This window comes from Juglans regia, chromosome 9 (assembly GCF_001411555.2).
Source record: "Juglans regia cultivar Chandler chromosome 9, Walnut 2.0, whole genome shotgun sequence".
NCBI classification, from domain to species: Eukaryota; Viridiplantae; Streptophyta; class Magnoliopsida; order Fagales; family Juglandaceae; genus Juglans; species Juglans regia.
In genome coordinates this window covers 17,488,868-17,515,496 of record NC_049909.1, presented here as the reverse complement: position 1 = coordinate 17,515,496, position 26,629 = coordinate 17,488,868, and the positions used below count along the sequence as shown (strand labels likewise).

At 36.8% G+C, this 26,629-nt stretch overlaps 4 protein-coding genes across 9 annotated transcripts in view; 1 reads left to right on the top strand and 3 right to left on the bottom strand.

Moving 5' to 3' along the window:
• The first annotated feature begins 2,689 nt into the window (after positions 1-2,689).
• LOC108982251 (syntaxin-22-like) lies at positions 2,690-9,406 on the top strand. Its single transcript, XM_018953568.2, has 7 exons — positions 2,690-3,073; positions 4,341-4,434; positions 4,928-5,067; positions 5,407-5,481; positions 8,107-8,264; positions 8,353-8,453; positions 9,058-9,406. The coding sequence occupies exons 1-7, from the start codon at positions 2,886-2,888 to the stop codon at positions 9,121-9,123; spliced, it is 822 nt and encodes a 273-aa protein (XP_018809113.1). The 5' UTR covers positions 2,690-2,885; the 3' UTR covers positions 9,124-9,406.
• Positions 9,407-10,422: 1,016 nt separating this feature from the next.
• On the bottom strand, positions 10,423-18,171 carry LOC108982254 (heat shock factor protein HSF8-like). Of its 3 annotated transcripts, XM_035694096.1 has the most exons (4): positions 17,714-17,939; positions 16,900-16,949; positions 14,156-15,384; positions 10,509-10,742 (listed from the first exon to the last, which is right to left on the bottom strand). In XM_035694096.1, the coding sequence occupies exons 1-3, from the start codon at positions 17,832-17,834 to the stop codon at positions 14,197-14,199; spliced, it is 1,359 nt and encodes a 452-aa protein (XP_035549989.1). In that variant the 5' UTR covers positions 17,835-17,939; the 3' UTR covers positions 10,509-10,742; positions 14,156-14,196. The 3 variants fall into 3 exon arrangements, with proteins under 3 accessions (XP_018809116.1, XP_035549989.1, XP_018809115.1); XM_018953571.2 differs by lacking the exon at positions 16,900-16,949 and having other exon boundaries at positions 10,423-10,742; positions 17,714-18,171; XM_018953570.2 differs by lacking the exons at positions 10,509-10,742; positions 16,900-16,949 and having other exon boundaries at positions 14,024-15,384; positions 17,714-18,171.
• LOC108982249 (mitogen-activated protein kinase kinase 10-like) lies at positions 10,646-11,626 on the bottom strand. Its single transcript, XM_035693865.1, has 2 exons — positions 10,815-11,626; positions 10,646-10,742 (listed from the first exon to the last, which is right to left on the bottom strand). Exons 1-2 carry the CDS (start codon positions 11,624-11,626, stop codon positions 10,646-10,648), a joined length of 909 nt encoding a protein of 302 aa, XP_035549758.1.
• A 2,264-nt stretch (positions 18,172-20,435) lies between the features above and the next one.
• Positions 20,436-26,629, bottom strand: part of LOC108984137 (heat shock factor protein HSF8-like) — a 12,508-nt gene continuing 6,314 nt past the window's right edge. Inside the window, exons 2-3 of one of the 4 annotated variants that reach the window (XM_035693905.1) lie at positions 21,821-23,038; positions 20,436-20,741 (exon numbers count right to left, since the gene is read on the bottom strand). In XM_035693905.1, the coding sequence (XP_035549798.1) occupies positions 21,863-23,038 (1,176 nt within the window). In that variant the 3' untranslated portion in view covers positions 20,436-20,741; positions 21,821-21,862. Of the gene's footprint in view, positions 20,770-21,459; positions 23,039-25,095; positions 25,214-26,629 lie in introns of those variants that run through there. The other 3 variants (XM_035693906.1, XM_035693907.1, XM_035693904.1) reach the window with 3 other exon arrangements.

Genomic DNA, 26,629 nt, shown 5'->3' with positions numbered 1-26,629 from the left:
ATTTTAGATTTTAGGTTTATGGAAACGATACCGTTTGGAACTTGGAGTTAGGACTCCTCAAATCATCAAATATGATTTTTTTTAAATGATAATTAAAAAAAATTTAATGGTTTGAAAAATTGATAATTATAATTTATATATATTTTTAAATTTGTAATACAGTTAAATTTTTAATAGACTATAGTGATTTAGTTATAGACTTATAGTGATTAGTATTAGTAATTTAATATTAGTTATAAATTTATGTATTAGTATAACTATATTTAATATCAGACTATAGTTATATATTCGTATTAGTTAATAGTTATAAACTTAGTGATTTAATATAGCTATATAATATATTAGACCATATAATAATATTAATATAGAAGAAAACACTAAAAACTAGACAAAAAGTGATTTCTGAAGTCTATAGAAGAAGTGGGCGTCGTTTGGTATTTATAGGAACAGTAAAATTCACTTCTGTGAACATTGGCTCGAGCGAACACTCGAGCGAGTGTCGAGCGAACGTAGGTTTTCTGCACTTCGCTCAAGCCAACAGTTGAGCGATGTCGAGCGAAGCTCTCTGAGTTGGATATCGCTCGAGCTGCATGTCGAGCGAGGGTCGAGCGAAACTCTCTGCCTGAACTCGCTCGAGCTGGGTGTCGAGCGAGGGTCGAGCGAAGCTCTCTGTCTAAATTCACTCGAGTTGAATGTCGAGAATGTCGAGCGAAGCTCTCTGTCTTCATATTGCTCGAGCTGCATCTCGAGCGATGCTTGAGCGAGGCTCTCTGTTTGATTTCGCTCGAGCCGAGTGAACCTCCGCTCGAGCGAACCTACGACACATGCACTGTTCCATCTGAATTCAAGCAACCTCTTAACATATAATTATATTGATCATGTTAATTGTTATTTGTTACTAACTTAGAGTATATTAATGTATTATAATTTATGATAGTTCTAAGTTAATGTATAAATTATAATGAGCTATTTACAATTTTTTACATTTTATATATGAAGCAATAACTAATAAGCATATATGAAGCAATAACTAATAAGCATAAATACTTTAATTATCCATGATTCCATACATCCATTATTCCATACATGCTTTATATTTACTTGCAAGTTGCAACTTAGGTCATAGTCTTAGACTCTCATAGATGTTGGTGGTCACACATTAGTTAATTACGAATTGATAGGTTAATTGATAATATATGATTAATATAATATTAATTTGTAATTACATATTTAAAATTTTATATTCTAGATGGGGATAGGTTAGATGAAAATTACATAATTTATTTTACAATTATTATATAAAATAATATATTTATAAAAAAAAAAAAACATTCGGTCGGTCCGGTCCGAGAAATCTCCACCCCGGGATCGGACCGAAGACCGAACTTCTACACAATTCTGGACCGGGACCGACCCTATTCTTTTTCGGTCCGTACCGGTCGGTCCGGTCGGTTTTTCCTGTCCGGACCGGCCACCTTACACCCCTACTTAGGTATATGAGTCTTAACTGCTTGCCAACCAAACAAAGGGTTGTGTCTTTTGAGGAATTATAAATATTTTCAATGTATTCTCTAATATTTGAGAAGTTATGACTTCTCAAAAGTGTTCCATCATTTTAGTTGTGACTTTTCACAAATACATTTTCATTTATATAAGTTGTGACTTTTCATAAGTACCATTTTATTTATGTGATGTGACTTTTCTCAAGTACCATTTCATTTATGTGACGTGACTTTTCACAAGTACTATTTCATTCTAGTGTTGAGTTTTCACAAGTGTCATTTCATTCTTTATAAATAGGGAATCCCGCTCACAAATTCATTATTTCTAAATTCTCTATAAAAATTAGAGAAACACTTCATCATTCATTTTGTCTTTTTTTTTTCTTTGGGCTTTGACTATTTTATGTCGAGTTTAAGGATCTCATTTTGTGTGCACCGATGAGGAGATTAACGGAAACCGACGTTGTTGTATATTGAGAGTAGATTGTCAAGAAATCTGGTGCATATTTATATTTGGAGGAGGCAGAATCTGCTATAAGGAAAGCGTCCATCACAACGTACCTCAACGCCGGGTTCTCTCTTTTTAATTTGTTATTGTTATTTTACATATTATATAGTTTACAAAACATTTCAAAATATTTATCAACATAAAAAAGGCGATAAATGTTCTTATTCATCTTAGGCGTTGTCGTTTCCAGTCACTCTTGATATATCATTATAAAATCACCACTTATCTTAAAAAGTTGAGCCGATGAGAATGCATAAATTTTATTATTTATTTTATATTTTAACACTCCTCTCAGGTGTGTGTTAGACTTTCATTCAATAAGTGGCCTAACATGTGAAATGTTTAATTAAATATAGTATAGTCTAGAGTCAGGATTCGAACTCATAACTTCTGCTCTAATATCATATGAAATTACTATTTATTTCAAAAATTTAAACTGATAGAAAGATATAAATTTTATTTTTATTTTATATCTTAACAATCATAAATGGTTGTCATGTAAGTAAAATAAATATTATCAATGAATATTATGAAAATACACTAAATCCTACTAAAAAATGTTGTTAATAAATATTGTGAAATACTTTATATATCGATCGTATTCTAGAACTTTGAAGTCCAACACGTGGGAATGGAACTCCAACTGCCCAATGATTTGTTAGATGCCTCTCTTTATTACCGTCGATTCCTTTTGTCTCCTCGTTCTCCGCAGTGTTATCAGCTCCCTTAAACTTGACTCTCCCCTTACCAAGGCAGGGTTTTCCGGATCACTGTAACCAAACACTTACCTTCCTGCCATTTTTCTCAGGTAAAATTTACTTGTCTCTTTTTTTTCTCGAGAAAGTTAGGCTTTGGTTTTCGACAATACGTGGATAATGAGCTTCCGGGATCTCGAGGCGGGCCGCCCCTCGGCTTTGAGGCGCAATCGCATCAATGGCAAGCAGGACTCCACTCAAGCCGTCGCCTCCGGGATCTTCCAGATCAACACCGCAGTGTCCACCTTTCAGAGGCTCGTCAACACGCTCGGCACCCCAAAGGACACGCCCGAACTGCGAGAGAAGCTGTGAGCCCCATTTTCTCGGTTCCCGTGTCTGAATTTTGCTTGGAAAAATCCAAGGGTTATTTTTGCATCTACTTCATACATATATAGCGTATTATTCGCATGTGTAGGTTGAATCACGTGGGAGTTGCGTGATTTGGTTGAATTGAATTTTTGAGTTCGAGTTTGGTCTTCAATAGTATGTTGGAGGGAGAATTCTTGATTTAGGATTTGAATAATTGGCTTCTAACAGGATATGATCCCATTGATCTAGCGGAAGCAACGGCTAAAACAAGATAAAAAAAGATCTTTAATCTCAAGTCCCAGAATGCATAATCATGGATTAGAATTTGGGAAGTAAACCTATTGCGTTTACGGTTGATACTTCGTATAAAGCTCTGCTTTTGAAGGCAATGCTGATTTAGTGTTTTTTCGTAGGTGCTGGTGATGAGGGTCATCTGGGAAGTAAATGTATTGCTTTCTTGCTTTTGGTTAGCTTTGTAGTGAGGATTACATTGTAGTATGGGAATTTAGAGGTAATGTATGCTGGGGCTACTTCTTCGTGACTTGGATACTTTGTTATTGTGAACGCACAGTTAGCTTATTCAGCCTCCTCTGATCTTCCTATTAGTTGGGAGTTGTTTTTTTATAAGTATTTGGAAATTGTAAAATAATAAAATGGTTCTTTGCTATGTGCTGTCTTATGCTCAAAATAAAGGGCTCGGCATACTCATTTTAAGACAAAGACGGGCTTTTAGTTGTCTAATCCACCCATATTTCTGGCATGCAAGAAGATCAGGTTATGCTTGGGTATTAAGATGACAAGTCTTAATGGTATTTCTCCTCTTGTTTTCTTTAATCGCATGCTCTCTAGTTATCTTCTGTTGCAGCTTCTATTGTTTGGTTTATCACTTCAATTTATTTTTTGGAAGTAAGGATAAAATGGCTGTCCCATTTGGAATGTGCTGTGTTTGGTGTGGAAGTTATATGTATGATATCCTTGCTATGTGCTGTCCTTTTTCTTTTCTTTATATCGTCCTGTTAGGACTTCAATTTCTTTAAAAAAAATTTGATTAAGTGTGCTGACTAAATGTCTGTGTAATTTTTGGATTATCCTTGATATACACGCATATATACCTACACAAATACCTCACACATATATGTAGGGGCCACAGTTTCATTGTGAAAGTTGTTTTTCTTTAATTTTTCATCATCGTTGGTTGGCCTTTGTCCAGAAAATCATGGAATGATGAATTTCCATCTTAGTGGTCCTCATATCCATATTTTACAGGCACAAGACAAGGCTACATATTGGGCAATTGGTGAAGGATACTTCGGCTAAACTTAAACAAGCAAGTGAAATAGATCATCATGCAGAAGTTAACGTAAGTAGTTTGTAATATCTACCTCTACTTATAAAAAAAATTCAGATCCCCCCTTCCCCTCTACTTTCTCATTCTATCCAGCACATTCCTGCCTGCTTATTCTAAATAATGAAGAAACCTTATTTGCCTTCATTTAAGCAATTAAGATGCAAGTGTGACTATAGTTACCTTTGGTTTACCTGTGATTGTATGGTTGTGTACTGAAGAAGTGTGAGGCCAATACCTTTATGCTGAATATCTCATGGGTTGTTAGGAATTCCATAGACCTGGTTAGTTGAGAATATGCTTACATCTAGGTGGCTGTTAGTTTTAGGGCAGGCTATGGATAAGAATCCTACGTGAGTATGGAAGTTGAATGGATATTAGAAGCACACTTGTATGTGCTAAAATCAGAAGCAATTTCATTTTAGAATGCACACATACTTCTCTTTTGTCTGTTTTTTTTTTTTTTTTTTTAATATTAATGACCTTGAATGCTCCCATCGAATTCCAGGCCAGCAAAAAAGTTGCTGATGCTAAACTTGCAAAAGACTTTCAAGCAGTGCTGAAAGAATTTCAGAAGGCTCAACGTCTGGCAGCTGAGCGGGAAACAGCATACACTGCTTTTTCTCCCCAAGCAATACTTCCTTCCAGGTATCTGTTGGAAGCTTTAACAACTTAGCTTGCAGCTTTGTTAGAGCGTACCTCCAGTTTGTTCCTTTCCTTTTAAGTCTGTGTGTTTGTTTCTGCATGCTTGCAGAAAGCAGCTTTTTGAAAATGAATCAATTATACCAAATAAATGAGAATTTTATTATGAATGGCATTTCTATAGAAATCTTCCTCAAAATATTTTTGTTTTCAGCAATTTATTGTTATGTAGTACTAGCTTGTGCAGCTCATCCAGTGTTTGGCAATCCATTTACTTTATAGTTCTAAATTTTCCTGGTTATGTGATATGTATCTTAGAATTTTGGTCATTCATGCTTCCTACAGCTACACGACCAGTGAGATAGATGCAAGTTCAGATAAGAGTCCAGAACAGCGTGCTCTTCTCGTGGAATCTAGAAGGTGAGCTTTGTTCATCGATGATATTTTGTTAATTTCATCCATTTGTGTCCTTTTCCAATTGTTTAAAAAAAATTATTTCTGTTACTGTTCAATGTTCATCTAAACTAGCATGCATAGGCGATGCTCTTGCATATGTCCAAAAAAAAAAAAGGGTTCAAGGTTCGATTTCCTTGCTCTTGAACGGTTTTGTTATATACTGTATTCTTTTTTTATAAGTAAAAGTAAAACTTTATAATAGGAAAAGGCTTAGTGCAAGTATATACGAAGTATACACAGAATAAGCCTAAGTACCACTAAACACCAATAAGAGATACAAGCAAATCATGAAAACTGCCCTCGTTACAACTAAATACCCAAGAAAATAATGTATTATAAAAAAATCTCTTCAGCTCATCCAAGGAACGCTCCTGGCCTTCAAAGTACTTCTTATTTCTCTCCATCCACAAACACCGCATAATACAAAGATGAATCATCTTCCACGCAGCAGCGATGTGAATATTTCCCCTAATACTTGTCCAGCACTTACAAAATTTCCACAACTCAACTAGGCATAACCCATGCCACACCAGTCTGGTTAGTAATCTCATTCCACAAGAACCGAGCCACATCACAATGTAAAAATAGATGATCCACGGATTCCCCATTTTTCTTACCCAAGAAACACCAATCCATAATGACGAGACCACGTTTCCTCAGATTGTCAAACGTGGTCTCGTCATTGGTGAGGATTCTCCCAAGAGAAGCAGTCCATATAAAGAAAGCAATCTTAGGAGGGACCTTACATTTCCAAATAGCCTTCCAAGGAAAACAATGATCATTAGAGAATCCCAAAAGGGCCTTTAGAACGGATTGAGAACCTAGAATTCCCATCTGGAGTCCAAATCATCCTATCCTCCATCACATTACCAAAATTTTATATACTGTATTCTGTTCTGATTTTGGATTTCAGAACTTAATGGTGAACTTATGGTTGTATTTGGAGTTTAAACCAAAATTTTTTAATTGTGATTTCTCTCCACCTTTAATGATTAAGTTACATTTACCCTTCTAATCTATGTACTTGTCTAATTTGATGCCCCAAATGCGGAGTTCTTTGGTTTGTCTATTTTGAATCTTTTTGTCTTGGTGAAGCTCAACGTGAGATTGATAGATGATTTCCCTTTAGCTTTAGAATATTTAATTACAGTCAAGATCACATTATTTTGACGTTATATCTTATAAAAGAATATGTTTCCGAACTGAAAAACACTATAGACACACAAGAATCCCACAAAGGGATCCCACACACAAATGTGGCCCCCTTCTTCTTTTTTTCCTCTCTCCCCCCCTTTCCCCGTGCCTCTCTCCTCCTCCCCCTTTCCCTTTCCCTCTCCCTTTCCCAACCCTTCCCCACCCCCTCAGAGACAGAGAGATCGTACTTGCCGGTGATGGAGGCAAGGAAGATGACTGGGCTGTGGTGAAGGGCAACGCCGGCGGGGGTCGAGGAAGGTGAGGGGTGTGGCAGCAACGTTGGCGAGGGGTGAGGAAGATTCGGCAGTGACATTGGTGAGAGGTTGCGGTGGCAATGTCAGTGAGGGGTTGGGAAAGGGAGAGGGAAAGGGGGAGGAGGGGAGAGGCACGGGGAGAGGGGGGAGAAAGAGAGAAAAAAAAAGGTAGATGTGGCGCCACATCAGTGTGTGGGATCCCTTTGTGGGATTCCTTGTTATCTTTAGCAGCCCTCTTCTGAACTTGACATTATTTGGGAAAGATACTTCAACCTCCTGTAGGCTTAACAGAACTCGTGAACCTCCCACGTATTTGTAGAATATACTTCGACCTCCCATGTGTTGTCATATGTAGCAGACAATTTAGATCCAATGTCATGAAGAGATAAAAACTATTAATGACATTGTTCAACTAATATGAAATGCCTGAATTCTTATAAAAAGAACAATAAAAAGGCCTCAAATAGCTCAGTTTTGTTATTCTAAGATGCATGGTAATTTTATTAGTTCTTACTCCAAATGCAATCCTGTATGTTCCACACATGGCTATATATTTTTCTTTTCTTTCTTTTCCCCCTTCGAATGAAGCAATATGCATAATCCTAATTTTTATTTAAAACAAAATGCCAAGTCGGGATCATAAACATACGTTTTTTGTCGATAGAATCCTTCAATGTGGACTGAAGAGTAATTCTAGAAAACTTTTTTTGATGACTAACCTCACCAAGATAGGGCTCTTCGGACCCACCTCTGGGGAGTAGAACCTGGATAATACATGACTCCACTCCCCCCACCAGAATTGTGTATCAGGTAATCTTGACTGAACCAGGATTTCTGAGTCTACAGCTCATCTCAAGACCTCTCTTTGTCCACTAGGTTGCACCCCCTATGGGGGTTTAATTCTAGAAAACTCAAGACAGATCTCTGCATTACTGCCTAAAATTCTTTCCTTTTCCCTAAAAGTGCTACATATCTAATGCCCAAAGAGCATTTCTGTTGAAACCTCAACCATGAAGACCAATTCGCATCTGCCCCACTGCCATTAGCTTCTTGCTGCTCTATATCTTGATTTCATTAACCAGTCACGGGAATTGAGTTTGGACAAGCTGCCTGCCCATAACTTCTAAATGATTTACTGCAGACAGGAGGTCTTGCTGTTGGACAATGAGATTGCCTTCAATGAGGCTGTGATTGAGGAAAGGGAGCAAGGTATACAAGAAATCCAGAATCAAATTGGTGAAGTGAATGAGATCTTCAAAGATCTTGCCGTGCTGGTTCATGAGCAAGGAGCTATGATTGGTAAGTTGTCTGGCTTAGGCACCAAAAGTTGCTAATATTTTGCCTGTCTGGCTCATGCTGTCACATTTCAAGCATATTTATTTTGTAGATGATATTGGCTCCAATATCGAGAGTTCTCAGGCTGCTACTTCGCAAGGGAAATCTCAACTTGTGAAAGCATCGAAGACCCAAAGATCAAATTCATCCCTGGTAAATGTGACAGTCCTTTATTTTTTTGGGAAAATGACAAAGGGTGTTGACTTCCAGGACTGCCTGCATCCTCTGCTGGGATGACCCAATCTAAATGCTGTCCATTTTACTTGTTTTATGATAGGCTTTTCCAAAAGCAATTCTAAGTACCAAAATTAAGATTAGGATGGCCAAATAGTTATCCATTGAGGAATGACAATGCTAGGCTTTTGCTGCCGTTGTTTATGTAGTTCTCTTGGTTTGTCAATGAGCTTAAAATGTGCGCCATATGAAAATTCAGTTTAGTTATACTTCAAGGGTTCCAACACTTGTATTTAAAAGGCCTAGAGTGTGCTTGGTCCTTTAGGTTGGAGGCCTGACTCTGGAGCTGATGATTTTAATACTCCCCCTAAACTAACCATCCCAACCCCCCAACCGGCCACGGCGACAAAGAAAAGAGAAGGCAGCATCAATGCTTAATTGATAAAAAGCAGTGCTTATCAATAAAAGGAAAAAAAAAAAAAAGTCAACAGAAAATATTTTATGAACTATTTTCATCTGTGAACCAAATGGTCTCAAAATTGAATGTGCAATCATATTAAACCAAATATACTTTTCTGTGCAGGCGTGCTTGCTCTTGGTGATATTTGGGATTGTGCTTCTTATTGTGATCATAGTACTTGCAGCTTAATCCAATTGTCGAGCAAAACTTGGTGGTGCTCAGCAACAAGATAGTATCCCTTTATTAATCTCTTTTAAAAGTATTATTTTACGAGACATCATGGCTGACTGGAGTGTGTCACTTCTAGTGCAAGCTGGTACATAAATATGATGTCTGCTTATTATATTTGGTTGCTTTCATGGGGTGGGATAATTGTTCTCTTCTCTAAGGTGTTTGGGGGTTTCAGGATGTGTTACAGCTTCTTGTGTAATTGTCCTCTTTCCTATATATAATTAAATTCGTTATTCTTTGCGTTTTCTTGTCTTCTACATGCCATTCAAAAGGTAATGCCATTCAAATGGTAATGCCTTTTCCATGTTTCATTAGGTTCTCCATACGGATGTCTTGTACACAACCATCCCAGGCGCATTTGCCTTTGTGCCTCTCCTGTCACGAAAACTGAACATGATATTATTATTTTATAAATGATCAAACGACAAAATGTGATCAGTAGATAACATCTGCAACATTGCAGTTGTAGTTGGCCAACAACATGCATACTCCAGTGAATGTTATTGTCCGTGTGTAATGTTTTCTCATTCAGGATCCAGAGATGACCCAAAGAAAATATTTATTTCCATAATTAGTAGTATTCATGGACTTACACTTTTACTTATAAGATTTATTTTATTAGTTTTCTTTAAAAATTCAAATTTCATAATTTTTAGCATATCATTAACTAATACGTGGAGAAGTAAATTTTTTAAAAGTTCTTTTAAAAGCAAATTTAGCATTTTTCTTCAATAATTATCATGTGCGTGTGGGATATCTTCACTGTAAAAGGAAGGCAGTCATTTTTATCCACGGTTTACGAGAGATTCTTGTTTGATTACACAAATTATCTCATCTAATTATTATAATTTTTTTAAAATTTTATATAAAATATAATAAATAATTCAAAAATTTTAAATCTCAAAATAAAAATAATATTTTAATAATATTTTATTCAATTTTTAACTTTTATTTCTTCTCTTATTGCGTGAAATCAAATAAGCATCTTCTATGGTTTGTTTCACTATTTTATTTTCTAACTTGTGATACACAACGCTGCTTTGTCCGAGTACAGAGATTAGTGCATGTTTCCCTTCTATCAGGCCTGGTAGAGAGGAGCGATTATAATATTTGAGGCATTAAATTGTTAGACCTGCAAATTGGACTGTTAATTTACTACATGATTCGCAGTATGTTCATATAATAGTCGTGAGGCAGCTTGGCAAATTCGTTTCTTCTAATCGTCATGACAACAAGCCAGATACTCATGACATGATGTGGGGTTGGAAGATTTTTATTTTTAAAATATTAAAGTTTGAAAAAATAAAAGGTTTTTTTAATAAAAAAATCATATGTTATGAAAACAAAAAGAGATTCTAATGGGACCGGAAAAGAAAAGGATGCAAGTGGAACTGAATTGTGCAAATTAAGGGCAATCAATTAATTAACCACCCTTTTCATAGAAATGCGACGTTTGTTCACGAAAGGATGACCAAGAAGCTCAGCCACTGTCCCTCTCTTCCTCCAATCCTTCTCTAGGCACCTTCGAACAACGCTCCGAAACTCTGGCGAGGCTGTCTCCGGCATCTCTAGCCTTCCTGCAAAGCAAATTGCACACATCAATGACGCCCAGTCAGGTGGTTGCCCTGCACCAATTAATGGATAATGACCAACATGGCATTCCAACACCACCACCCCAAGTGACCACACATCCCCGGCAAAACCCATCTACATCATCACCACCCCACCCCTCTGGATCGAATCTTTCTGGACTCATGTAGGCGCATGTGCCAATGTTCGAGTCACATGCTTCACGTGCCCTCTCCATGACATGGCTGACCCCAAAATCTGCAATCTTTACCTCTCCCTTATCATTTACAAAAAGGTTTGATGGTTTTATGTCTCTGTGCACTATCTGCATGCCATGCAAATAGTGCAATCCTTCCAGGACACGCTTGGCCATACTAGAGATAACCTGCTCAGTCAATCTTTGTCGTGCTCGCAACACGTCCTGTAGGGAACCACCTTCCATGTACTCCATGACAAAGCAAAGATTGCCTCCACATTTCACACCAACAAAATGATTATCGAAAACTGCAAGGCACATTATTATATATTGGGAGTCAACTTGTTTGAGGATATCGGCCTCACATGCAGCCTGCAGGTAAACACTGACATCATTTTGATTGATCCTGAGCACTTTCAATGCGTAAATTGACATGGTTTTCTTGTGTAGAACTTTATAGACCGTGCCGCTACTACCATGTCCAAGAATGGCTATTTTCTCAAGGCCGGATAGGTTTTTGATACCTAGGGAGTTGGGAGAGGGGCATGACAAGAATGTCGGGAATTGGGTTTGGTGTTGAAACTCAGAAGCTGGTTTTGGTGGTGGCAGCGATAGCCTTAGTGCATGCAGCCGATGCCTTCTCTCTCTCTCACCAATGTCATTAATACTCCTTCCAAACTTTCTTCTTTCCTTCATTCCCTTATACTTCTTCACTCTCTATGTATTTAAGAGAAGCATAGAACTCAATCTGACGAGTATTAAACTATTAATAAATGGGATTGAAGTGTGTAAGAGAAGCCACAAGCAGATCGGAGAATAGAAAAGTTAGTTTTTTAGGTGAGTCTTCACATTGCCACGTGTACTTCTCACAACTCTTTTCTACTTAAAGTAATTAACCGGACACCCTATTTTTATGAACAATTTTGATCACTAACTCATGGGATATGATTGGAAGATATAGGGATCATGCCTGCAGGATCTAGAAATCAGATTTATAAGGATCAGAAAAGCCGAAATGGAAGGCAAAACCATGTAGAGGCCGCTTTTCCCTTAACTAACAGAAGGTTTATAGGGTACTATGGATTGCCATTAGCTGACAAGAGGGCCTGATCATTTGCTCCTATTCAGGCACGTATCAAGACGACAGTTTTCTTTGCAAAGAGGAAAATGGAAACATTTGGCATTCGCTCGAGGCTTTCTTGCTCTCATAAAGATGTTGGCTTCTGTTGAACTATGTCATTTATGTCTGTCTCTCTATATTAAAGGTCAAGAACACTACGGTTTTTACATCTACAATCTTTCATCGCCTTTCCTATGTATATAATCCACTAAAATTGGTAAACTTTACAAGCAGGTTAAAAACAAAATAAAAATAAAATTAATAGTCAATAATTTCACGAGTAGTGATGAATATAGAATAAAAATAATAGTTTAACAATTCCACGACTAGTGATAATAAACCGTGAACACCTTTTTTTGCAGTGGCAAATGCTTTTGATGACTTGAACGTTTCCAAGTCACCATGTATAGAATAGACCAAAAGTTCACAATAAAAAGAGCCTAAGATTTAAGATCAAAATGATCTTGCTGTGTAGCAATGCCCTGCATCAGCTTATGGCTATCCTTGGGAAGGATTTTCTTACAAGCAAAACCATTGGAGGATCGGTCTATAGAATGGATAAAAATCATATCTCTGAGAAATTCTAAAACATATAAAGCTCCAATATCTGCCCTTATGTGGTATCAAATGACTTGGAAGATAAAGTAAATGATAACAAACAATTTTCCAATCATTTGATGCTATATTGGGGATGATTATTAAAATGATGATGAATGTCACTTCTCTTCAAATAATCATGCGGAAACCTACTAAGTTCTGATCGAACTTTGAACAGGTAGCATCCTGTCAAACTCAAAATTCTAGGCTTGGGTAAAGTCTTATTCTGTGTTCATTTAACCTTTGACATATATGTTTTCTCACCAAGAACTTCAAGCTTCCCCAACCACAGGTTTCTAAAGAAGTATCATTTCCAATAATATCACTTTAAGGTATCAATGGGTTTTGCTCGGGATGCTTATGATTATCCACATTAGGTCCCTATGAACCGAAAAGATATGAGGCCTGCATGTGCACCCTTTATGATAACTGTTTCAACAACTGTCCCTTAATGTAACGCCCCAATGGAAGGCCCAAACCACATAGCTTATACTTCAAAAGGACTAGTCAATGATAAAATTGGAGCCCCATTGGAACCTTATAAAGAGCAAGAACTTCTCTTTCTCAAGCAATGTGAGATCCCATACACCATCTACCCTTATCCATATCATATGGGGTATCACAATCTACCCCCCTTAAATTCCCGACATCCTCGTCGGGCCTATCTATTGTAGGTGGCATGGCTCAAGTCCCACATTTCTAGTTGAGACTGGCTCTGATACCATTTGTAACGCCCCAATGGAAGGCTCAAACCACATGGCCTATACTCCAAAAGGACTAGTCAATGATACAATTGGAGCCCCATTGGAACCTTATAAAGAGCAAGAACTTCCCTTTCCCAAGCAATGTGGAATCTCATACACCACCTACCCTTATCCATATCATATGGGGTATCACACTTAACCACACAATCCAATGACTAGTGTTCATAGGACATTCTAGACCAAGGAAATGCATGTCCTAGACCAAGGAAATGCGCATGCCAAATAACTCGAACCTCTACTTATCACACACAACTCAAACATCCAATAGTATGTTCCATAATGCATATTCACCACGTCAAACTTCCGAAGGATCATATATTTACTTTAAATGTTCCAAATAACTACGAACAAAAGTGTGTATTTTACAGAAGGGTAATTTAATCTAGTAAAATATTCTGAACGTGGACTACAAGACTCAGATTATTATTACTATTACTATTATTATTATTATATATTTTTTATTTTTAACAAAGCATCCATTACCATGCATTCTTTTGAACAAAGGCCATGCCTAACTAGAGCAGGACATCAACTCCTATAAAGGAACATAAAACCATAGCTATAGCCTCTGCAAGCAGCACCAACATGAGATAAAGGAAAATCCACAAAAAAGAAGAAGAAAGATAGTAAAAACTAAATTAAGGGTCTCCATATATGCAAAACAAAGCTAGGGTGAACAGAGATTAGCTGCTCTTCCAATGACAAACAAGATGATTGCATGATTAAAAAGATGATTAGTATTACCTCATCCGATGAGTATACTAGTGTACAAGTAGTAACCAATATCAATCCTCTTTGATATCTGATGTAAGAAGGTCCATTTGTTTCGTAAGCTTGTCCATATGCTGAACATTGTCCCATCTATTCTCCATTGGCTGTTCTTCATTTTCCTTGGACATACCCTGCACAGAATTTGATTCAATATCTTCCAGCACTGGACTTTGCACAAGGTCATCCCAAAAGTTAGGATCGCTTAGAAAGAGATCAATATCTGCATCTGGGGAGATATAATCAATTTCTATGGGAAGAGACCCATTAACTTCCAATGTGGGATCTATAAATCCACCATTGCCGGTCTCAGGTCCCATGTAATTATCCTTGGGAATGCGCATGATACTTTCCGGCATCATTTCAGGTATTTGAGACAGCTCAGGCATGATTATATCGGCCTCAGGAACAGAAATGGAAGGTGCATCTTGGGCCCCAACCAGCAGACTCATATCTGGGAATGGAGTTGCAACTTTGTCGGAAGTTACACTATGAGATGAAGTTGGTGGGACCTCTTGCAGAGTCACTCCTGATACACGGCTTGTAGAGCTCACACTGTCCATTGCATTGACCGATGATGGACTATCAGCAATCAGGAAACCATCTTTGTCATTAAAAGATTCCAGCCTGGAGGACGCATCCGTTTTCATAATCCGCCTGAGCATTGCCTTTGTCGCCTCATTTGTTATTGGTTGATACTTAACAATCTGACCATCAGGAACAGGAGAATCTTCACTCTCGGAAATATCTTCCTGTTTAAGCCTCCGTTTTTTGTTTCCTTCAGTTATGCGCTTGTTGCTCTCATTTTGCTGCTGCACAAACTGGGCCAAGAAGCCAGGACTCTGCATAGCTTTTGCCAGAAATGACATCACCTGTTGCTGCCTCTGCTCCATCCCCTGAAGACGCTGCACCATGGTTTGCAGCTGACTATCAGTAGCCTGTTGTTGCTGCCTCAACTTGACAAGTTCCTGCATAAGCACATTCTTGTCCCTCTTAAGCCTCTCGACCTCTTCCTCTAGACCAAACTTCCCAACCTCTACACAAGCTCTCATTGATGAACTCTGTTCATTTGATTGCTGTGGCTGTTGATGACTATGTCCATGGGCAGGTTTTCGCCGACTAATACCCTTAAGCAGGTGTTTTTGGCCCCTCAAAAAACCCTCATTTGCAAATTCCCAGCGGTCTGGATCAACCTTCCTGAAACCCTGTTCAACAAATGTTGACAAAAAAATTAACAAACCCGGTGGGGGCAAAGCACAAATCAATGGACCAAACAAGTAAATTCTCTATCTAAATTTTTGAAAAAATAACAGTAGTAATAAAAAATGCTTTTAGTTACATTTAAAAAATAAGACTGAAAATGTACATAAACTTTTCCTGCATATCAAAATTTTATGAAGTAATTCAATTCTGTACATGATCCTCATCAAGTTCATAAACTAGGAGCAATGGACTGATTTCAAAACCACATACACTTGCAACAGGGCCATAGAAATGTTGGAACTACTGAAATATAACTATTGCAACGACATGGCAAAGTTAAACTACAGGGACGAAATATGCAATACTTCATTAAAAAAAGGACTAATGCCACTTGGGGCAGTGTTTAAATAGTGTGCAATGAAATGCCGAATAAGAATCCCAATCCCCCACAATCCATTATGGTGTTTTGTAAGCAGGAAGAATCAAGAGGAAACAGACCAAATGAAAGGGACATAATCGGATAGAATTGCAGTCTTTCATAAAACTCTTGCTAACTGCCACAAGTCATATATAATGGTAGGTTTTGAATACGTCTATTCAAAAGTAAATTACATTCGCAGATCCATAAAAAAATCTATGTGCTTGTGTCAAATTCTACCCTTTTTACAAGACAAAATTCTCGATACGCCAAAAGCAAACAAATCACTTTGAGATCCATTACATAGAATGAGTTTCCATCCTAACATTTTATCCCACAGGAACCGAAGCCTACATTCTATCGATCTTTGATTTTTGGTTGCACATCCTCCATTACAATGTTCCATTTTATCAGAAGACATTCTAGTTAACCTAAATTCTATAAACCAATATACCACAGCCATCTTATTTCTTTTAACTAATAAACCTTCAAAAAGTATGAATGCAATAGGAACTTCAAAACTCAACATCTTCACATTCTAGTTTACAAACTTTCTCCTTATGATACTACAGAACATTCTTTCTCTTATCTTTACTGATTTATAATAGATTTTTCAACACGCAACCAATTTCAGCCACCTATGCCTTATGCCGAAGAAATTTTATTGGAATGCAAAGAACATGATTGCCTTCACAACTCAACTCACATCCCAAGAAAATCTAAGCTTCTTGGACCCCAGTCTTACTTATATCCCATCTGAACTGGACAAAACAACATGCCAGCCTCAGGGCACCAATGATGACCGCCAGTTTGAATGGAAACCACCATACTCGTGATCAAGTCCGAACACCTTCAACCCTTTTCAATTGAACTACGGAATGCTTTTATCATCAAAAGCAAATAAAAAGAATTTCCACGTCCCATCCATTAGTAATCTCTCTGAGGCTCTTTCAAATACTTCAAGAGGTGTATCCAGATCCTCTTTAATCAATTCATATGGTTGCCTTGCATTCAGCTATACCTTGGCTACCAAATGAAAAAACAAGATCAAACGACAAGATAAAATCATTTTTAACCAAGTGATCAGGTCGTGATCAACCTGAGACTCGCTTCCTTTTCCTTTTCTCCCACTTCTGCTCCATTTGGTTGCTGATAAAAATGCAGGAAGACGAGATATCAAAACTTCAATTTAAACAAACTTTTCATTGTTTCGGAGACAGCATAGTATCCAATCATCAACAAGACTGTCGCACTTGTTGCAACAAGTACATAAGTTTCAAAACATATAAGCCGTACAAAAAGGACCATAATCCATTCATTCAGTTTCTTATTTTCCCTTTTTTCATTAAATTTTCAGCAACCAAACAGCGGTAACAACCATGCGCACAAAAATCTAGCCCTAAATTAGAACTTAATTTACATGGACTGAGCTTTTGTCCTTTTTGATGGAATTCTTGTTACTTAAAAAAACAGAATGATCGCAGTTGAAGAACCTCATACAAAAAGAAAACAAAACAATGAATTCAAAATATAATATGAAATATCAGGGTAAAAGAATAAAATCAGATCTTTTTAAGTGGTATGCTGGAGTGTGGAGCTTATGGCTATAATTTTTCTAATGCTAATTTCCCATCCCCCGCCTTCTCTCTCTCTCTCTCTCTCTCTTCGTTTTTTGTATAAGTAGATCCCTGGCCTTCCCACAAACCAGAAGAGAGCTTCTATAATAACCCTAATTGTTGTCATTTCTACAGGGTGATCTCTACTCCACTGCTGAAACTAATTCTTAATTCCACTACTGTACTCATCATGATCGTGATCATACAAATCACGCACACTCGCACAATTCAAAGCAATAAAAAGAAGAGCGACGAGAAGTTGAGGAAAGCTACGGATATATAGGGGAAGGCATATACGTAGGTGTTGAGCTGCCTGACAAAGCTGGAGAAGTTGTTGTGCTTGAAGTACTTGGGCAGGAGGTCCCTGGCGAACTCGGGCGGGTTCCACACCACGAAGCTGTTGTTCGTGGGGCTCCATGACACTATTCGGTCGGTGGCGGAGTCATCGACCATGTCGTACGTCTTACTTAGGAACGGCGGCGGGGCGTTCGCGCTCGGCATCGGCGCTGGTGCCGGATGATCACTGCCGCCTCCACCTTTTAAGCCAGACGCCTCGCCTTCATTATCGACTCCGGACATAGTTGAGTCTTGAAAGACAAGCGGATTGAGGAATTTTCTTTCTTAGGGTTTTAGGAGGGTCACAATGTACGCTGTCATCGGAGGGGTAAACTTAAACCGTAGATTGGAGGGAGGGAGCGAGAGAGAGAGGGGACGCAGGTATGTTGGAGGCGGTGAAGACGGTGGAATCGGGCAAGAAGCAGAATGCCCTTTTGTGGGTTGATTTTTTGTGACGACCGGATGACGTTGTGAATTTACCAAATAGCCCTTCAAAATTATCTTCAATTATTTTAATTTTTTGATTTAATGATTAAAAAAATGGTTATTTATAAAAAAATAATAATTCTTTTTTTAATAATTAAGAGAAAGATGATTTTTTATTTTTTATTTTTTTTAATGATTAAAATGATTAAAAAAATAATATATGAAATAGAGCAGCAGTATGCACAGCGCGGCCCGCTAGCACTATCCTAGTATCCTTACCAAATTAGTCAGTCAGTTTGTCCCTTACCGAATGCAGAAAGACAGCGTGCTATGGCTCCGAGATGTAAGGTCTCGGACAAGCATTTTGAAAGGAAAAAAAAAAGCAGCTTCTATTGAGAAAAAGAAAAAAGTAATTCTCTTTTTAGAATTCATTATTGAGTGTTTATTTTGAGATCACACGGCATATTATCATATTGAGAATAGTTATAGTTATAAAGAGATTTTATAAAAATAAAATTATAAAATAATATAATTTTATATAATATAATAAATATATTTTATAATAAAAATAATTTTATAATTTTAAAGTATTTTCTATTATATTTCTTATGCCATATTTTTAGTTGCCATCTGTTTAAATAATAAACATATGAATTAGTTAAAATATAACATATCAGAATAATTTCATACTAATAAAATATAGTGCAAAGAAAATCAGTTCATGATTTTTGCTTACTTAATACTTATTAGGTTATCTAAAATCAGCAATTAAATCATGCCAGGTATAATATTAATGTTATATGGCAATCAATTAAAACTTGACACTAGGGCTGAAAACCAAACCTAACATGTTTTTAAGATGCCAATATTGACTGAATCGGTCAACAGAGAGAGAGAGAGAGACGGTTGGAATTCGACAGTCAGTTACGATCGATTCGACAGTTTGGGGGTTGGTTTTGAACCCTATAATTTCTACTTGAATTCGATCCCAACGTGCTACATCACAAATCCACAAGATTCATAAGTTCGCAACAAATCAACTCCAAAGAATCCAAAGGAAAAGTTGAAACGAGCATCACCTGAAACTTTCAGATTTTTCCATAAGTGAATAGATGAGAGACATATGAGAGGTAAACGAAGGGAGTTGGTTTCTACCAATCAGAATGGATGCCACTGGCTAGCAGAGGGACATGTTGGGGTAGCATTTGCATGGAGAGAGGCTATCGACTGGTACATGAGAGAGGAGAGAGAAAGTCTGAAAAAGAGAAAGAGAATCATGAGAAGAAGAGGTGTAAAACGTTGTTTCATATTAACTTTTTTTTTTAAACCGTTAGTGTAAAACGATGCTGTTTAATTCACTTAAACGAATCAATGTTATTTTACTTAAAGATATATATAAAGAATATATAAATATATTATATTGGTTGGTTTAAGTCGAGACCGAACCAGCTGACGTTGATTTGCAACATTTTCTATTGTCGGCCGACTAGTTCTCCACCAAGTTTGACTAGTTCCAAATTCCGGCGGCCGATTTCGATCGGTCTCGTCGGTTTCGTACAGCCCTACTTGACATGTATATCATCTCTCTAAAAACCAATAAAAAGATAAAATAGTTTTAATGAATTAAAAATTATTTAAAACAAGCCTTATGTTTTCAAAGAAGTTAAATTAAATAAGTCAATAAAAGGAAAAAAACAAGAAATGAAATGTATTAAAATTCCATATTAATTCTTTATTCTTTTTAAACAATCTGAATTTGAATATTTATTTACTAATTTATTTTATTTTTTTCTTAAGTTTAAAATACTTTTAAAAACTTAAATTTCATTTTTTTCATTATCATTCCAAGAGACTTGTACATTATAGCTAGATACATTTCTAAAGAGGGTTTATCATTAAAAAAAATAATTTTTTCATATAAATTTCAAATTTATCTACTTTTGTCAGAGAGAATATGGGAGACTTGCACTAGAATTACAAATATCATTTCTTAAAATTATAATTGATTGATGCCACGCTACAAGTAGATTGTTAGGAATTAAACAAGAGTTTTGACGGAAGATTCTAAAATTAAAATAAAAACTCAAGATGACAAGAACTGATATACATTTAATTCATTGGGTGAGTAGGATCAAGATCAGTTAATCCATTATGATTTGAACATCCTTTTAAGGTTTTAAAAATAATCAGATTTTAACATATTAACAGACTTATATCCTCTACAAATGTAATTTATTGATAAAAATTATCACTTCTAAAACATCTCATACATTAAATCAAATTAAAATAACGAAAATATTTCATCCTTTTTACTCTATATAAATAGTCCACTAAATTAGTAATCAAAGAAGAAAGAGGCTAAAATAACTCCACAATCAAGTTCTAAACAGAACAAAAAATAAAATAGAATTAATAATTTCACGCTAGTAATAACACCCTCTTTTTTCAGTGGCAAGCATATATTTTTTACGCTAAAGTGTACCATCAGCAAGCATGATCTTGTTGCGTAGGAAGATCCTGCATCAGCTTATGGCGCTATCCTTGGTAAGGGTTTTCTTACAAGCTGCAAAGCCATTGGAGAGGATCCGCATCTATAGATCAGAAAGAATCATATATCCGAGAAATTCAATTCATCTTGCTAAAAGTACGAAGCTCCAATATCTGTAGGCTATTCTAAGAATCATGCACAAGGAAAATTCTATTCATGAGCCGATGTATAGTACACACACTGCATACTGCTGATGTGGCTTGATTAAATTTGTAAGAAAAAATTACAGATCTGAATATTGCAAATCAAATCGTACCACAAAAATAACAAAAATTCTATGTGCAGTCACTTTTGCGTATTCTTTGTGCACTCCATTAATTTGATTGGCTGTGTAACTTTTTTTAATATAAAATAATTGCTTTGGCCAATCACATCAGTGGAGTGCGCAAGGAGTATGCAAAAGTGACTATATATAGCAGAACTCCTAAAGCTTCCAAATTTAATCACCCACAGGTTTCAGTAGAAGTATCGTTTCCACTAATATCATTTCAAGTTGAAGATGGATTTTGCTTGGGCTGCTTATGACTATCCATATTAGGTCCCTATGACCCTAAAGAGATCAGACCTACATGTGCTCCCTTTAGGATAATTGTTTCAACAATTGTCCCTCAACCAAATAACTCCAACCTCCAGTAGTATGTTCCAGAATGTACATTCACCAGGTCAAACTTTAGAAGGATCATATATTTACTGCCAATGTTTCAGATAACTATGAACAAAAATTCGTATTTTACAGAAGGGAAATGTAATCTAGTAAAATAATCTAGACTCAAATTATTATTTTTTTCAGCAAAGCATCCATTACCATTCATTCTTTCAAACAAAGGCCATGCCTAGCTAGAGCAGGACATCAACTCGTATAAAGGAACATAAAATTAGAGCTATAGCCAGTTACAATACTTATCCCATCGAGTCACTGCACACATCATCAACATGAGGTAAAGGAGGATTCAGAGAAAAGAACCAAAAAAACTAAATTAAGGGTCTCCATATGAGCAAAACAAAGCAAGGGTGAACAGAGACAAGGGGCCTTAGCTGCTCTTCCAAAGACCAAAACAAGAGGATTGCATGATTAGAAAGACGATTAGTATTACCTCATCCGATGAGTGAAACTAATGTACATGTAGTAACCAATATCAGGCCTCTTTAATATCTGATGTAAGAAGGCCCATTTGTTTCGTAAGCTTGTCCAGATGCTGAACATTGTCCCATCCGTTCTCCATTGGCTGTGCTTCATTTTCCTTGAACATACCGTGCACAGAATTTGATTCAATATCTTCCGGCACTGGACTTTGCACAAGGTCATCCCAAAAGTTGGGATCACTTAGAAAGAGATCAATGTCAGAATCTGGGGAGATATCATCCATTTCTATGGGAAGAGACCCATTAACTTCCAATGAGGGATCTAAAAATCCTCCATTGCCTGTCTCAGGTCCCATGTAATTTTCCTTGGGAATGTCCACAATACTTTCGGGCATCATTTCAGGTATTTGAGAAAGCTCAGGCATGATTAAATTGGCCTCAGGAACAGAAATGGAAGGTGCATCTTGTGCTCCAACCAGCAGACTCATATCTGGGACTGGGAATGGAGTTGCAACTTTCTCAGAAGTTGGTGAGACCTCTTGCAGAGTCACTCCTGATACATGGCTTGTAGAGCTCCCACTGTCCATTGCACTGGTCGATGATGGACCATCGGCAATCAGTAAACCATCTTCGTCGTTAAAAGATTCCAGCCTGGAGGAAGCATCCATTTTCATAATCTGCCTGAGCATTGCCTTTGTTGCCTCATTCTTTAGTGGTTGATACTTAACAATCTGTCCATCAGGAGCAGGAGAATCTTCCCTCTCGGAAATATCTTCTTGCTTAAGCCTCCGTTTTTTGCTGCCTTCAGTCATGCGCTTGTTGCTCTCATTTTGCTGCTGCATAAACTGGGCCAAGAAGCCAGGACTCTGCACAGCCTTTGCCAGGAATGACATCACCTGTTGATGCCTCTGCTCCATCCCCTGAAGACGCTGCACCATGGTTTGCAGCTGACTATCAGTTGCCTGTTGCTGCTGCCTCAACCTGACAAGTTCCTGCATAAGCACATTCTTGTCCCTCTTAAGCCTCTCAACCTCTTCCTCCAGGCCAAACTTCCCAACCTCTACACAAGCTCCCAGTGATGAACTCTGTTCTTGTGATTGCTGTGACTGTTGATGACTATGTCCATGAGCAGGTTTTCGCCGACTAATACTCTTAAGCAGGTGTTTTTGGCCCCTCAAGAAGCCCTCATTTGCAAATTCCCATCGGTCTGGATCAACCTTCCTGAAACCCTGTTCAACAAAAGGTGACAAAAAAATGAAGAACAAAACTGGGCGGGGGCAAAGCACGATTCAATCAGCAGAATAAACAATGATAACAAAGTTGATATATCTCATTTTAGCAACTCAACGAAATATAAACAGGAGAAAGAAATTACCAGTAGAATCCATGAACAGAAAAACATATTCTATATCAAAATTAAAAAAATTAAAACAGTAACAATAAAAAATGCACGTAGTTACATTAAAATAATAAAGCAGAAAATGTATGTAAACTTTTCCTAAATATCAAAATGTTATGGAGTAATTCAATTCCATACATGATAATCATCAAATTCATAAACTAGAAGCAACAAACTCATTTGAAAAACCACATTCACTTGTTGTGGCGACATAGAAATGATGGAACTACTGCAATGTTCAAGTATGGGGACCTAATATGAGATACTTCAACAAAGAGAAAATAGCGCCACTCAGGGCAGTGCTTAAATAACGTGAGATAAAATGCTGAATAAGAATCCCAATTCCCCACAATCCATCCTGGGGTTTTGCAAGTCGGAATATTCTAGGGGACATGACCCAAATGAAAGGAACAAAATCACTTGTCAGGAAAAAAGAAGAAGAAAGGAACAAAATACAGAGAATTGCAGTCTTCCAGCAACTACCATCAGTTATACACAACGGTAGTTTTTGAATGCTCAATTCAAAAGTAAATTACATAACCTAGCTGCAATAAAAATAATCATGTGATTGTATCAAATTCTACCCTTTTTGCATGGCAAAATTCCTGATATGCCAAAAAATCACTTTAAGACCCTATTACATAGAATGTGTCTCCATTAAATGGAAAATCCATCCCAAAATTTCATCCCATGGGAACCAGTATGGCCTATGCTCTATTGATCTCCGATATTTGGTTGCACTACTACTATATTGTTCCATTTTTTTTTTATCGATTATATTGTTCCAATTTTTTTTATCGGTAAACAATATTTTATTGATCAAAAGAATAGGAAAAAGCCCAAGTATATGGTACATATAAAAGAGCAATGCCTAGGTGTGCTTAGTTTAGAGATACAAGGGTCATGAAACGAGAAGCCATGAAAATCAATTACAACCAACCAATGGAATAAAGTATTGAAAAATAAACTTCTAAGCTCATCCATTGACCGCACTTGATCTTCAAAACTTCTTCCGTTCCTCTCCTTCCAAATATACCACCATAAACATATTAAAACCATCTTTCAAATAGAAGCGATCTGAGAGTTACCCTGAATGGCTTTCCAAGAACCTAGGAGGTCCACTATCCATCTCGGCATCACCCAAGCTAATCCCACCATAAACATATGAACCTCAATTCTTTAAGCCAATATCCCACAGAAATCTTATTGCCCTTAACTGATAAACCTTCCAAAAATATGAATGCATTGTAAACTTCAAAAGTCAACATTTTCACATTCTTGTTTACAAACTTTCTCCTTGTATTATGATACTAAAGAATGCAACATTTCTCTTATCTTCATTGGTTTGAAATATATTTGTCAACACACTACCAAGATTTCTTCACAACTCAAATCACTTCCCAAAACATCTAAACTTCTTTTTTTTATAAGTAAAACATCTAAACTTCTAGGGCCCCAGTCTTACATAGAAGGTGTAAATCCCATCTGAACTGGATGAAACAACATGCCAGGGCACCAATGATGACAACCAGTTTGAATGGAAAGCCACCATACTCCTTGGCATTTTACAAAAATGTATATCCACCCTTGTGCATTATGACGGGCTTTGAACAAAAAAAAAAAAAATCATACACCAAAATTTGTAACACTGCCCTTATGCCCTAGAAAGGGGCTTTGGAGAAAACATGCAACTTTACTCATTAAAAAATTAAGTAAAAAGAATGCTTTTATCATGAAAAGAAAAAAGAGTTTACACACCCCATTTGTTAGTAATCTTTTTTGATAGGTATCTGTTAGTAATCTCTCTGAGGCGTTTTCAAATACTTCACGAGGTGTATCTAAATCCTCTCCAATCAATTAATATGTTTGCCTTGCATTCAGCCATACCTTGACTACAACTGAAACAACAAGATCATATGACAAGATTAAACCATTGTTAACCATGTGATCAGGTCATGATCAACCTGAGACTCGCTTCCTTTTCCCTTTCTCCCACTTTTGCTCCATTTGATTGCTGATAAAAATGCAGGAAGACGAGATATCAAAACTTCAAATTAAACAAAGTTTTCATTGTTTTGGAGACAAAGAAGCAATAGTATCAAATCATCGACAAGATCTTTGCACTTGTTGCAAGTACATAAGTTTCTAAAAAAGCTGTAGAAAAAAAAAAAGACCATAATCCATTCATTCATTTTCTTATCTTCCCTTTTTTCATCAAATATTCAACAACTAAACAGAGGGAATGACCACGTGTGTCATACCCCAAAGAAGGCACCAGTCAAATCTAGGCCCATACTCCAAAAGTAATAGTCAATTGTACAATTGGAGCCCTTTGAAATCATTGTAAAGAGCAAGAATTTCTCACTCTCAAATAATGTGGGTCCCATTCACCACCTATACTTACTCGATATAGAGTATTGCAATCTCCTCCCCTTAAATTCTCAACATCCTTGTTGCATCATTTCATCATAGGTGGCACAACTCAAATCCCACATTTTTGTTGGGATTGGCTTTAATACCATTTGTAATGACCCAAGTAATGCCCAAGTCACATCTGGGGTCCATACTCCAAAAGCACTAGCGAATGATACAATCGGAGTCCATTGGAATCATGGTAAAGAGCAAAAAATTTTCGAACCCAAGCAAGCCGTGTGAGCCACTTATACTTGCTACCGGGGATCACAAGAAGTTCTTGATTTTTATGAGATTCCAATGGGTTCCCATTGTACTGTTGACTTGTGACTTGAGCCTTCCAAGCATTGGTAGTGGTTTATGCATCTTCATATGCAAAATCATCATTTTTGAAGAATGATTTTGCATATGAAAAAAAACTCCCACATTGGTTTATGCATCTTTGAATCAAATAATAATAAAATATTATTATTTTTTATTTTTTATTTGTTTCCTAAAATTATTTTTTATATATATTTTACAATTAACATCCACTTTGTATTATCAACTTAATACAAATTTTATGTATCAAAATCATCTTAATATAAATTCTACAAAGTTGATTTTAAGGGTAGGAGAGAGAAAAAAATAGTAAACTAATGTTTGAAGAATGAATAGTGCTTCTTCAAATTTGAAGAAGCACTATTTATAGCTATGCAAAAATTTAAAGATGCATAAGCCAATGTAGATGAATTTAAAGACATATTCTTTAAATTTGAAGATGAAGATGAAGATAGAGAAGCCACTACCAATGCTCCTAAAGGTCTTTACAACGTGCAAAAAAACCTAGCCCTAAATCGTAGCTCAAATATACTTGGACTGAGCTTTTTAATGGAATTTTGGTTACTAAGTTACTTAGAAAAAAATATCGCTGGTCCAGAACCTCAAACACCATAAAGAAAACAAACCATTTGAATTCAACGCTCATGTTCCATCCCCCAGCCTTCTCTCTCTCTCTCTCTAGTTTTTT

Excerpts from the sequence above, each read along its gene's own strand:
- LOC108982251 (XM_018953568.2), top strand. The coding sequence starts at position 2,886 with ATGAGCTTCCGGGATCTCGAGGCGGGCCGCCCCTCGGCTTTGAGGCGC. Across the intron at positions 3,074-4,340 it reads CCCGAACTGCGAGAGAAGCT|GCACAAGACAAGGCTACATA; the intron begins GTGAGCCCCATT and ends CATATTTTACAG. Across the intron at positions 5,068-5,406 it reads CAAGCAATACTTCCTTCCAG|CTACACGACCAGTGAGATAG; the intron begins GTATCTGTTGGA and ends TGCTTCCTACAG.
- LOC108982249 (XM_035693865.1), bottom strand. The coding sequence starts at position 11,626 with ATGAAGGAAAGAAGAAAGTTTGGAAGGAGTATTAATGACATTGGTGAG. Across the intron at positions 10,743-10,814 it reads GGTGTTGGAATGCCATGTTG|GAAGGCTAGAGATGCCGGAG; the intron begins GTCATTATCCAT and ends TTTGCTTTGCAG.
- LOC108982254 (XM_018953571.2), bottom strand. The coding sequence starts at position 17,995 with ATGTCCGGAGTCGATAATGAAGGCGAGGCGTCTGGCTTAAAAGGTGGA. Across the intron at positions 15,385-17,713 it reads TCAGGCAGCTCAACACCTAC|GGTTTCAGGAAGGTTGATCC; the intron begins GTATATGCCTTC and ends TTTGTTGAACAG.